The sequence below is a fragment of the Patiria miniata genome, unplaced genomic scaffold (genome assembly GCF_015706575.1).
Source record: "Patiria miniata isolate m_02_andy unplaced genomic scaffold, ASM1570657v1 HiC_scaffold_6, whole genome shotgun sequence".
In the NCBI taxonomy this organism is placed as follows: Eukaryota; Metazoa; Echinodermata; class Asteroidea; order Valvatida; family Asterinidae; genus Patiria; species Patiria miniata.
The window spans coordinates 22761540-22775435 of NW_024037073.1; the positions used below are offsets into that span (position 1 = coordinate 22761540).

The window sequence follows — 13896 nt, forward strand, 5'->3', positions numbered from 1 at the left end:
AATTATTTTTCTCAGTTATTCCCCTAAATTCTTGTCAGGCCTACATGAAACTTGGCCCTGGATAAATTGTGCAAACGTTTCAGTTTCATGTCTTATTATTTTCATTGACAGATAACACTGTTGGTTTCCGGCTTGGCGCTTACAAAAGTAAGTATTTCCTCTGAAGTTTCCTTTTTGCAAAAGACGTAGATCAGCTTATATGTTTGATTGGATCGGCTGTCGAGGGGCGTGGCCTATTAGTAGCTAATGCTGATCAATTCCAACCAATCAGAATGCAACACACAGAAAGATTGCCAGGTGTACATATTGTGCATTGTCTAATTTGTCTGTCAGGAATTAATTATTGAAAAGAAAGAAACAAGCCACAAAAGACTTAAACCCTTGTCATCCCCTTTGCTGACCAATATGTTGGCTTTCTTTTGTGGTATGAATATTGAGGGTATATGTTTGTACTTTCAACATTGACCAGCAAGCTCTTTTACTCAATAGGGATTTTTCTACAATTACATTTGTAAAAAAGCAAGAATTAGGTTTTAAATACAAAATTCAGGAAAATCACTGTTTGTTTAAATGTTGCTAGTGTACAATTTTATTATTTGATCACTGCTCTTGCTTTTACATGCAAATTTGTTTGTTCTGTAAAAAGTATGTGACTTTTAGAAACATGGTTTGCCCTGCAATTTCTTTTCTTCCAAATATTACTAGGTATCAGAAAGACGTAAGAGCTCAAACACCGATTTGGTGATAGTACATTTCTGTATTATTTGTGTTTAGAGTTTTAAATTACACAAGGAAATCACAGCTTTAATGAACATATGAAAAGCAGCAATTCCTCGGATACTGTGCAAATTAAGATACATCTTGTATGATGCTAACTTTACAACGACATTCATATTTTACAGCATTGATTGTTCAATTACCCAAATTTGAAGTACCCTTGAGTCCATCTATAATAAATATTATAATATTGCTTTGCATTTAAACATCATACAGACGTGGAGCTCATAATGTAATACAACAGACTAGTGGTGCTACACAGATTATGTACAATTATAGAGCATGAAAGTTTCACCAGTTCACATTCACTTTTCATGTGAACATCTTGGTACCAAACACTGACTAGTCTAGCCACAGACTCCCGTGTTTGAATTCACCCAATTTACCCAGTGAATGGAAGTGGAGGTCAACATTTTTTCAGTTTACTATAGTAATCAACTTGCAATATTTTTTGAATGTGTTGTAAATTGGAACGATTTTTTTCTTGTTCAGAACCCATTCTTTGCCCTTGACTGGATATACCTAGTAAAATCACCTAGGTTTTTGAGGTCAACTTGTACGCTCTATTGACAGAAGTGGAGTACAAATTGCTGACTTTAACTATCAACTACATTTTTTTTCCAGCCAGTAGCTGTGATGACACCTTTAATACACCAGACTTAAATCCCATACTGTACATCTAAAGCCTACAATGGTCTCATATTATATGTCTGTGCTCTGCAGCAAAACATCTATTCAATTGGATTTCTCCTTGCTAAAGATAGAATTCAAGAACAAAAATTCTGCGCTTTATTTGGTTTTCAAAAAGTATTTTCCACGTTGTGCTACATGTATGCACAAAGATTGGTGTAATGTATTTGGAATCAGATGCTCCTAATGCATAACTTGCAACTTTGTTGATCTGTTACTTAGGCTGTGTCTGAAACGGGCTTCTAGAGCTATGGCTACGGCTATTGTCAGATTGTTCCCATGTAATTGTTTTGGGTGAAGACCTAGACAATATAGCTCTTGCCATATCAATTTTTTTTAATCTGTTCTTTTGTGCATCAGGTCTTAACCCACAAGATAACCATTCCACCAGCACCTCTGACGTACCGGTGACTGGTACTGCCATAACGGATCCTTACCGCTATCTGACACAACAGCTTTTCACCTCAGAGATCTTCAAGATTGAGATCCTAAACCTCCCAAGACATTTTGGATTTGTGGTGAGTTTGCTCCCTTAACATTGAACCCTCAATAACAATAATCATACAGTTTGTGCCTTTTTAGGAGTATGTATGTATTGTGCTCCATGCTTGGGATTTGTCAAGGTCTGTTAATAACAGAATCAAAAGGCTGTAAAATGAATTTCACTAAAACATGAAATATTCTAGCCCTGTGTTTGTATGAAAGTAATGACCACATTTTACGCACACTTTTTTGCAATGCCCGTGCGCATGTTCGCCATTGTTTCTAATGTTGCTGTGATGTCATTGTAGGTATTTTACACTTCACAGCTTTGGGATTTTCTGCATAATTTATGTACCTAAAATTGATTGCATTGTACATGTGTAAAGGTTTGTACATTTAAGTATCTCACTGGCTGCATGGTATGTGCTAATGAACGCAACAGTCACATCAAACTTGATCAAAACACTTTTGTTACATTTTGTCCCCTTAAACAGCAGTGACACTGAAGTTCCAGCTCATTACATCGCTGTATTGCTCGTGAATACGGAATATTTTAAAGCCTGAAACATCCAAAGACTTGGAATATAGTTCCTAAAATAAAAACCTATTTACAGTGGAAAAAATTCAGGGTTATCCATATGTTAGTACCATTACTTGTACATTTTCACACTGAAGAAAGTAACAAACTTGCTCATTAAAAGGAAGGGTAGATCATTTGTCATTTGTGCATTTTTTTTCATTTGAAGCATCAAAAGTGCTCAAAATATGAAAACGGGTGCTTAACAATTAACACGATGAAGTTTAACTCTGTGAATGCAGTATCTTCCGAGAAAACTATAGTCAAGGATCTCGGGTTCAATTCAAAAGTTGCTGAGTCACGTTTTATATTGCGTCCGAATTCAGCCCCAGGGACACATTCTCATTCAGTCAATTGCAGCTACGTGATGTCATGCACTGAACTGACGAATAATAGCAACCTAGTGTGCGTGTGCGGCGTGTCGACGCTTGTGCGCACATATTCATGGATTCACCGAATTTACAAACCAACTACATGAACTAACATGATGCATCGTTGAAAATTGCTTTCTTTCATTGTTTCCTTCAAAACAACAGCATGCCAAAAAGAATGATTTCACAGGGAGTTTAGTGCCATTAAAACCAAAAGCCTTTAACAATAATTTCGTCAGTTACCTTTTGGATAGCTGCAAATGATCTACTCTACCTTAAAATACGAACAAAAGTTTGATTCAAATAATTAAACTATTTGGGATGTGTTAATTTCTGAACCTTTTACATACATACATTGCATGAATACCAGCTGTTCCCTTTACTGATAGTTGGTTGCAATCTGCTCTGGGCGGGCCTGCACATTACTGATGTCATGGTGCGTACATGTATTGGCAATTCGCTGAAGTAAAACACATTTCAACTCCAGCATATTGTGTTGTTAATGTTTCTCAATGTCAAATCTACTTAATTGGCATTCCAATGAAGAAGATGTATGAAACGGCCTTAAATCTGCTCTACACTTTGAACACAGCAAGTTCAAAAGCAGCACTCACTCTACACACTGCTGCCCTTAAAGACAGCTTGCACTTATCAGGTACCAGTGAACATTGTTCTTGACAACTTTCCAAAGATTAAATCCCTTCTGGTTCTGGATGTGCATACTGCTGCCCTTGTGCTGATGGCTCGGTGTCAGTCAGCCCAGGACATTGTTCCTGAGTACTTGCAAGTGACTGCTGGCTCTCTGCTGGTTCTGGATGTTCACACTGTTCCCCTTGCATGGATAGCTTGCAGTCAGTCAGACTAGAGCATTGTTCCTGATGAGAACTTGCAAGCGCTGGGGTCCCTGCTGGTTCTGCATGTACCTCAACATGCACTTGAACATGCTGCTGACTGTGCATGGATGCCTTGCTGCTGCTTGGCCTGGAACATTGTTCTCGACAGCTGTCCAGTGACTTCTGACTCTCTGTGTGTTGTGCATGCCCTTGGCTTGGTGGCTTGCTGCTGCTTGGCCTGGCAGCACGGTGCTCTTGGTCATTTTCTGCCCGCGGAATCACATGAAGCTCAATCTGCTTCCCTGGCTGCGATGATCGGCTGGGATTCTGTCTTGGGCAACAACGACAGCACAGTTTGAGGAATGAGAAAGCCTTGACTACAGCTTCACGAAAGTCAGCGTTTGTGGCACTGTAGACTAGGGAATTAATTGAGCTATTGGTCAGTTTCAAAATTGCAATGCATATAATCAGAATATTTATTGTCTCTCCAAGTTCCAGATTGGCAACAGTCTGAGCAGTTGAAGTAAACTTTGATGCCACTACACCTACATGAATTGTCATAATTGTAGCTGCAGTGTACAGTGAGTTCAGAATGAAGAAAACAGCAGTGTTGATGATAACCATGCAGAGAACCTTGCCTGCTCGCTTGGGACGGTTCGGAAACAGGGCTGATTGCTTGCATACTTTCCATACTACATAGATGTACAAAGCAAGAGTTGCTATCAAAGAGACAATGTTGATAATGGAAAGAATCCAAAAGTAGACTTTATCGGAGACAGCTTCTGTTAATGGTACGAAAATCAGAATCACACCAACAATAATTGTTGGCACCCAGAGTCCTGCTGATATCTTTGCTGCTCGAGATTTAGAGGCCTTTTCTTTGAACGTTATAGGATTGCGCACTGCAGAGAATCTCTCAGCTGCTATGGTAACCACAAAGAAATTAGAAGTAGCGATGAACGTGCATTGGCCACTTGATATTGCATTGTTGACCAACAAGTTGTACTCTGTAGGTGAAGACAGTGCAAATATGAAGTAATTCATAAGGTAGAGGGAGTCAGCCACAGCCAGATTGGATAAGTAGATGTTGATGATTGTACGCATGGACTTCACTCGAATGACTGTGAAGAGAAAGACAAAGTTTAAGCAGAGGCCGATTGGTGCAATGATTTCAGCACTTAACCATGTTATTTGTTTAGTTCTTTCTCCACTCATGTAAAAGTTCTCACGATGCTTTTCAACTTCAGTTTTCCACCCAGTTGATGGAGTGGAGCTGTTTTGGTAGTCATCACCCATAGTTCATGCACAATGTAGCATTGAGCTCCGTGAGCCACATGTTGTTCAGATGCAGCAAAGAATGTTCTTCTCTATTTCAAGATCACTCCAGATTTATACTTACAGGGATTGTAAGACCTTGAGCAAAGTGTAATTGAAACAGAAAGTTTCTTGTTCTTTTCCTTCTTTTTCCCCCAACATTTCTGTCCGATTTTAATGCATGTGACTATCTTGTGGTATCAGTTCCTGTAACCAAAGCAGATGCATGTGAGTCAGTTTCACTACTTGCACTGACATGAAATCTGAGAATTGAATTTGTTTCATTTTTAATGATTGGCTCCAGATTAAACATGCGTATTGTGTACATGTAATTGTTCTTTTTACAAGGCATAACTGCCACTCAATGTGAGGGCTACCGCACAAGAAGAAAAGACAGAAAAAAAAGAGGATGATAGAAAATGAAGACAATTAAGTTTAGTGTGTATGAGAGATGCATGTTCACATTGTGTTTATACAGGGTGATTAAAAAAAAAGTGACCCGCACTCAAGATTTGTTTTTTTACTTAAGCAATCAAATTAGATACACCCGAAGAAATATGTCTTAAAAGAGCATGTTCTTACACTCATCTGGAAAAAACCCAATCACTAAATTTGATCGTGCCATCCGAAGTTATGCATGTTTTACTAAAAAGAACCTGTTTGTGTAGCTGTGCAAGGAATGCGATAATATTGAAAGCTAAATGAGCTAAGTGAGAATTACAGATTACACACAAGTATTCAAATACAAATGAGATTTTAATAATTGAAATCAAGAGAATTTTTACTATCAGGTTGTGTTTTTTTAATATGAGAAGCAAGTTAACTCTCTTTTTTTCTTCGAAATATCGATGGTGATTTTGTATCTTTTCCTTTGCAAGTTCTTGTTCATTCATGGAGGTGGGAAAACAATTGATGTTTCATTATCCTCATTGGGAGATGTATTATCAGTTTGCAGCACGGTAATTGATAAGTGGTGGACAGCCAAGTTTTGTGATCGTTTTATTGAAATAGACATGAATTGGGAATAGAGTTTGCAATTTAAGTGAAATTTTCACAGTTAATAGTCAATAAGATGCAGACTTGTATTCGAGTCACATTTCTCGAGTCTAAGTCCGAGTCCCGAGTCCACCAGTTCAAGTCCGAGTCAGAGAGTCACAAAGGTTGAGTCCAAGTCCAAGTCACGAGTCACCTCTTTGTATCAAAAAACGTACATTTTAGGGAATTCAGAGATTCAGAGTCACCTTTGATAATAGTATGGAAATACGTACATTTCAGGTGCTGTAAATTTTCATTTTTCCCCACAGCTTTTCTCTAATTTTCTCTGGAAATGAGGAGTTCATTTGCAAAAACAGTTATAAAGGCAATTCAGACAAAACTGGTATTGGCCTAACTTTTGCATTTGAAGTTCAGGCGTTTCAAATATCTTTTTTTAGACTTCTAAGTTCTATAGACGTCGTGAAAGGTAGCGATTGAAGTTGGACGTACATGTACGCGTAGTGCCGGTTTTCTCCTCTATTTTCTTCCTGCAGAACTTGCATTCTGCACTTGATCTTCCATTGGCATTTCTCTTGAAGTTAAGATATCCAAAATTGACAATTTTTGAAGTGGATGCCATCATGATCTACGTAAGTTGCAACTTGCAGTAAAGTTACCGAAACGGGCAGATCAGCAGACTATTCATATCGCGTTATCGCGATGCGACAGCAATACACGTGTGAACGACAGGACGTCTGACAAGAAAAGTCTGGTACCTAACCCTATCAATCTTGCACCAATGCAGTATTGCGTGTTGATGGCGGGGTACAAGTTTCAGTGCATTGATTTCTATAAGTCAATATATCGGTAAACGGCCACGCACGCACCACATCGAGCGCCCTGTACATGTATTGCACAGTAAAGAAAACGATCGAATTATATATGTGCGCGTGTGCAGTGCGGTTATTTCCATCGAGTCACAAGTCAGTTCAAGTCCAAGTCCGAGTCCGTAGCCCCGAGTCCGAGTCCGAGTCGTAAATCAAAGTGACTCGAGTCCCAGTCCGAGTCATTAAAAATGTGACTCGAGTTGGACTTGAGTCCGAGTCCGAGTCACGAGTCATACAAGTCTGATAAGATGTACTTTATCCATGTTTTTTTATTAACATAGAACGAGCCAAATATTTGAAACATTTTTTTCAAATTCGGTCACTTTCTTTTTGACTCATCCTGTAGTTGGTTCAACGGTTCACATGGGAATAAACTTGATGAATACATCCTGAAAATGGCTTTGGGGATAATGACAGTATATGGATGTGATTGGACGGAGGAGCAGGTAGTTGGTAGTTGGTTTCAATTTGGTCATGTTACTGATGACGGAAAGTAACATTCACTCAAAACATCTTTAAGCACTAATATTACTTTGTACAAAGGTATATGTAGATGTAGACAACAGCAAAAAAGGAGGAGATTTTCTTTTCTATCAATCCTTCTTGTCTTTTTCCCCATAATGAATTGTGTTCTTCCCCTGGATGTTGATTTATTTACCCATACAACAATTCTGTAATTCCCTTCTGTTTGATATTCAATTTGATCTGATAAGGAATGAAGTCAAATGGAAGTTTTAATTCACAATTCACAATTTGATTTCTGTTCATCAGTTGCCTTTTTTTTTTCCTGGGCAAATGTTGGTTGTCATCTGATCAGAGTTTCTTCTTCACTTTCTGGGGTTGTTGTCATTGCTGACCGGACTAAGTACAAACTGTTACTGTTTGTTTTTCATTGCCTTCATGATTCAGCTCCTGAATACAACATAGACATATTAACTCCGTATAATCCATCCAGGCGATTGAGATCTTCTGATGCTTCTTTGCTGGTTGTCCCTCACACTCACAAATCTTGGGGTGATCGATCATTTTCTCACGCAGGTCCTCATCTTTGGAACAAACTACCCCTCGCCATTCGCAATATCTCATCGCTTTCTGAATTTAAAGTTGCCCTAAAGACCTATGTGTTTCAGAACACTCAGAATGTTCTGGTTTAGTTACATTTAATTGTTTTGTTATTTCTGATTTGATATAATGTTTGTTTGCGCCATGAGTGTCATTTATGGCGGATAATGGCGCAGTATAAATTTACGTTATTATTATTATATTATTTGAAATCAGTCTCTGCCTTGCCTTACGATCAAGTTGATGTTGTCATGTTCTCAGTTTTGTTGTTTGAACATCTTTGCAAGACAATTTGCAAGGGCTAACTACTTGGTCTAACTACGTGGTGGCATGGTTTAGTAAAGGTTTGCGATGCCACCATGTAGAAGTCTTTTTTGGGAAGATGTGTGGTTCTTTTCAGAACCACACATCTTCCCAAAAGAGACTCTGCATGCCTACATGGTGTTACTGCAAACTGCAAACCTTCACTAGAACACTGTCTTCCACAAATGTGACAATTGGGAAGGGGAAAGTGTGTTTGTCCATTTTTGTTTGGGGGGGGGGAATATAATCTCAACCCCTTTTTTTCCCCTGACATCCCCCCCCCCCTGATTCTATGTAAATATTTCAATGCTAATCATAATTGTATTGATGATATTTCAATGATAGATATAAAGTGTTTGAGGACCTACGTGGATCTGTTTGGGCCTACAACTACGTCCATTCACTGAGCGGATTTGGGATTACCCATCGAGGACTCGAAAAGATAGGAGAGAACAAGGCCAGTTTCTTCGGTAAAATTATCCAGTCAGATAAGACAAACATCTGTGAAGACTCATTTGCAGTGGTCTGCATCTCAATTCTATGTGGATAGTTGTGAAATTCGAAATTGTGAATTAGAAAGTAGGAATCAACTTTATTTGATTTCATCCATATAATTATTGATCTTTTTCATATATTTATTTTTTTTGTTGCCCTTCCCTGAAATATTTTTCAAACACTGTACACATTGAGTTTTGGCCGAGGGTTTGCAAGAAAATAAATCAACAAGCTTACTTCTGGTTGGACACGAACCCCCAACCTTCTGCTTCCTAGTGCAGACACATTAACCACTCGACCACTGAGCTTGCTGTGGCAAGCTGGCCGTTTGGAGTCTGATGAAGCAGCGCTTAACCCAACTTTGTTTGTGTAGGAGGTCATTAGTTTGAGTCCCACCTAAGCTTTCGGACAACACTAAGTGCACAGTGTTTACAAAATATGTTGGCGAAGGGCAAATAAAAATCCAATATAAAAAAGGATCATTTCCATCTCGTAAATGTTTTTTAATCCTGCCCAGGTTCCCATCTGAAGTCCATCCAGATGATCCTTAATAAGACAGCAGACGGTACAGGCATCAACTCCAACACCCTGGCCTTACAGATGAAGGCCCATCCTGAGCTGAGGGACAAGCTTCATGTCGTCACCTCTTGGGGGCCTTTGCCTGTCTACCCTGGGGTGGCCAACTCAGAATTACCTGGTAGGTGCAGTGGACTCTCTGACCAAGTACCAGTGTTGTAGGTGGGTCACCAACGTCGAGTTTGAGTCCGAGTCCCGAGTCACAAGCCTCGAGTCCAAGTCCAAGTTCGAGTCACAAGCCTCGAGTCCTCGAGTTACTTGTTCTTAGTTGCTCACCAAACTAATTATTTTTCAATCATCCATTCTGTCTTTTATGTAAATCCCAGTGTATATAGTTGTGTGTACATGTTGTTTAGACCCAAAATGTGTTTTCCTTTTAATTCCCATCCCTAAAAAATCTTCCTCCAACCCTTCCCTCCATGTTTTATCATCCAAACATTATTCCTCAATGATCCTTTCCCATCCCTACGTTAGGTTTTTTCTTTTGATGAACTTACGTGATTCGAGTCACGAGTCACCAAGCTTGAGTTTGAGTCATCATGGTTGAGTCCAAGTCCGAGTCATTTTCCAATGTGACTAAATTGAGATGCGCTTGCAGATCTCGGCAACTTTAGTGGTAAAAGGAGTGTTGAGTGCACTAGGAGCAAGTTGGATCTAGGACCAATGGTTGAATAGTGGTTGGTTGGTGACGTACGTAGCACATGCGCACTGAAATTAAAGTGGGTACAACTCTAGTCAAACTATTGACATGTCAACAGCCGTGAGAAAATGGTGCTCGCACATCCGCTGAAGATTTGTTCAACACTTGATGTTTCTGTTTTATTTACACAAATAATAGCTTTTAAGCTCGGTGGTCGAATGGTAAGACATCTGCACTAGAAAGCAGGAGGTCGTTGGTTCGAGTCCCACCCGAATGATTTTTTCACTTTCGCTGGGGGGGGGGACACACTGAGTAACCAGTGTTTATACTTCGATGGAGGGCAGAGCCTAATATTTAAATAGTGATTGCATATTTTATTATTTTATTGTACAATGGTGACAGTAGTGGCAGAATCCTAAACTAACAAAGAAAAACTATGCCATGAAAGTAGAATTTAGTACTCACAATTTTTGTTTTTCTGCCATTTTGTTTGATATCGTAGTTGATCCCCTCTGCCCAATGTTATGACAAATTGCTATTGATAACCAGCTATAAATCGTGGCCCGACCAGCCGCGGTAGGCTGGTCCTGAATAGTCGACTAGACTAGTCCAACCATCTTCGACTAGTCCAACCATCTTCGACTATACTATACCACTAGCAACCAAAGTACTATGCCCATGGTGCGGTTTTTGTGTGCAAATGCATGCTGGCGTGCGCGTAGCGCGTATTGTTTCCAAGAGAGCGCGCCACAGAGTTGGATTCAAGCGTTTTGTGAAGGGGTGGTTTGGAAGAGTACCCACCAATTTTGTATTGAAATAGAAGTTCATTTTAACTGTGTTCAGATTTATGTAATTTAAGGTATTAAAAACCTAGCAGAATCTGTGGGTGAAGTGTTATGAAACAAATATTGAATGCCTTATCTCGTGGCGAAGTAAAACTAGCCTCCGTCGATGATCCGTGGAGCATTCAATTTTCCCGTTGCTTCCCCTCAGGAAAATAGAATGTCCATTGATAACCTGAGGCGGCTAGGTTTACTACACCACTCCAAGCATTCCATATTTGTATACTATGGTCCTTGATTGAACCTGGTTCCATCTAATGGCCCTCAGTTTAGCCAAATTTGTGCGTACTGAATATTTCTTGTATTTATTCCCTCCACAGAGGAAGTACGGTACCTGTCCTCACGGAGGCTACGGTCTCGGACTGGACGATTCTTGACCTGGATCCTAAACCGCATGCATATCAGGGACGTCTGCTTTTACCCACGCTTCATAAAACGATGCATGCCATAGATGCGTCAACATGTCGCCTTCAATTCTTGATTCTAAGCATTGCTTAATATTTAGTGTGGGAAATCAAGATAAATAAGGGGTGGGGCTAGGTTGATCAAGTGGGGGGGGGGGTTTGATTGTATGCCCTAAGACCAAATTTCTAGAGATAATTATGCCATTGTATTGTAAGGTATTTCTTCAAGGTGCAGTTTTAAACTTTCTTCACAGTTCGCTCTTTTAGTTTCAAGTAGTTTTGGGTTTTTTTAACCAAAACTCATAACAAATTGCAAGGGTTCAACCTAACATTTCTTATGAAATTTGGCCGAAACAGGACTTGCCTCCAAATGACTCGGCAATGCCCTACGATGTAAGATGAGTTTCAATCAGTGTTCAAAAATCCATTTTTATGAAGATTTGAGCAAAAATTACCGGTTTATTGATTGGAAAGAAGTTATCTTTTGTGACCGCAATTTCTCCCACATTTTTGATGTGATTATCTGTTGGATGGAATATCTGACCAGAAATCGTGTTGGAATTGGGCCTCAAGTACTTTAGCCCCCCCCCCCCCCAAAAAAGGCTCCAGTTTCTGGTATGCGCGCGCGTCACTGTAGCCATGCGCGACAGCCAACTTAAAAAGTGTTTTCATTGTAAGATTATGTCTCAAAACCGCCCAACTCACTGGTTTGACTGAAATCCTGCTGCTACACAAGTTTAATGTGTTTTTAGATGGGGTTACTATCGAGCAAAAGCTTTATGTGGCCTCTGCAGGCTCACATATATTTTGCACTAAATTTAGTCGGTCACCATTTGCAGTCATCACCGACATTTGAAGAAAATTTTTTTTTTTTTAAATGCTGCGTCGCTGCACCAATTTTTGGGCAAGCTCCGTACCAGAAACCGAAGACTTATTTTTTTGGCCTCAGACAAGTATCCTGTAAGTTTAAAGCAATTTAAACAATTTTGCCAGAATTAAAATAGAATACATTTTTAATAAAATTTTCCCAAAAGACGATTTCTCTAAAACAAAAGTCCTTTCTTAGAACTTTATCATGTTTTCTTAAGAAATCCTTCTAAAATATTCTCAATAATATGTACTTGTAATCAAGTGCTGAATAGTTACTTTCATTTCTCATTAAGCTGCACTGTTTGTCAAATATTATCATATATCATTTCAAGTATCTTTCTTTCCTTTCAACTGGGTATGAAACTGTCTAAAACAAAAACATTTGAATGCAAAACATGTTTTTCTCCTCATTATGAAAAGAAAATTGAAAAATTATGTTCAACTTATCCATTATTTCCCCACTGATAAAAATCCATGTTCAAAGATTTAGAGACATATTTTTTATTTCAGTACTCAGAATTGACATTGTTGACCTGCTTTTTCAGAAATGTCTACCAGCCTGCAGTTTATTGATGCAACATGTACTCTTAAACTCAACTTCAAAAATACTAGTAGACCATAAATCTATTTGAACAGACTTGCCATGCGTCCGATTTAGTAACTGCAAAACTTAGACGTTATTGCCCTCTTTAATATCAATAGATCTGCTCAAAGTATGTACAAGTATGTTCAGTCAAAGTTACGAAAGGAAATTTGAACTGCATGTGACAGTATAATTTGTTTTAACATTGTTTCATTTTGTCTAACAAATATTGGTGTCCAAATTCACGCTCTGGTTTTTGGAAATGATTGCATTTTTTCAGTAATTGTTACAAGGTTAACACTGGATTTGTTTGTCTTGTTGTTTTATTTCTTGCTATGATTCAAATGATTTCTAGTTTAAGGTTTCTGGAATGAATAGATTGAATAAAATTGCAGAGTGCAACTACTAAGCTCTGTGTATAGGGTGTGACGTTTGAAATATTTCTGAGTTTAATTAACTTTTATTATTTTGTTTCTCTCAAATGCGTGGCCAAAAAAAAGAAGACTTTTCTCCAAACGACTCCAAAACCTCTTTCGATATCAGATGAGTATCTATCAACATTCAAGCACATTATTTTGAAGATTTGGGCAAAAAAATCACCGACTAACTGATAAAAAAAGTATCATTTTTTGCCAATCTTTCAATAGAGGGCGCGCCACATGCACAGTGGTCGCTACTCGTACCGCGTCAACACAGATGTCCGACTTTTGAGTAAAAAGAAGACATCTATCTCAAAAATTGAGTAATGCATTAAATTGAACGGTGGTCAGGTGATTTATCATGAAAAATAGACAAACTAGACAGAAGATTAAAACAAAATATTGTTTTTCTCTCCCTCAACAGTTTCTGGTGTCAACGCAGAGAAAAACTTGGAGATTGGATGCAGTCCCAGTCCAAACATACTATTTTTCTCACTTTTTGCTCGAAAACGATAGTCGTGGTCGACAAACTCTCTCAAAAATTAAGTAATGCATTAAATTGAACGGTGACCAGGTGATTTATCATGAAAAATAGACAAACTAGACAGAAGATTTAGACAAAATATTGTTTTTCTCTCCCTTAACAGTGTCTTGTGTCAACGCAGAGAAAAAATTGGCGATAGGATGCAGTCCCAGTCCAAACATACCATTTTTCTCACTTTTTGTTCGAAAACGATAGTCCTGGTCGACAAACTATCTCAAAAATTGAGTAATGCATTAAATTGAACGGTGGCC

The 13896-nt window shown here is 38.7% G+C and overlaps 1 protein-coding gene across 3 annotated transcripts; it reads left to right on the forward strand.

The window, feature by feature from the left end:
* The first annotated feature begins 7255 nt into the window (after positions 1-7255).
* Positions 7256-11979, forward strand: LOC119743452. Of its 3 annotated transcripts, XM_038219855.1 has the most exons (5): positions 7259-7353; positions 7461-7462; positions 8618-8760; positions 9285-9464; positions 11146-11976. In XM_038219855.1, exons 1-5 carry the CDS (start codon positions 7303-7305, stop codon positions 11274-11276), a joined length of 507 nt encoding a protein of 168 aa, XP_038075783.1. In that variant the 5' UTR covers positions 7259-7302; the 3' UTR covers positions 11277-11976. The 3 variants fall into 3 exon arrangements, with proteins under 3 accessions (XP_038075786.1, XP_038075784.1, XP_038075783.1); XM_038219858.1 differs by lacking the exon at positions 7461-7462 and having other exon boundaries at positions 7256-7353; positions 8618-8742; positions 11146-11979; XM_038219856.1 differs by lacking the exon at positions 7461-7462 and having other exon boundaries at positions 7258-7353.
* The last annotated feature ends 1917 nt before the right edge of the window (positions 11980-13896 follow it).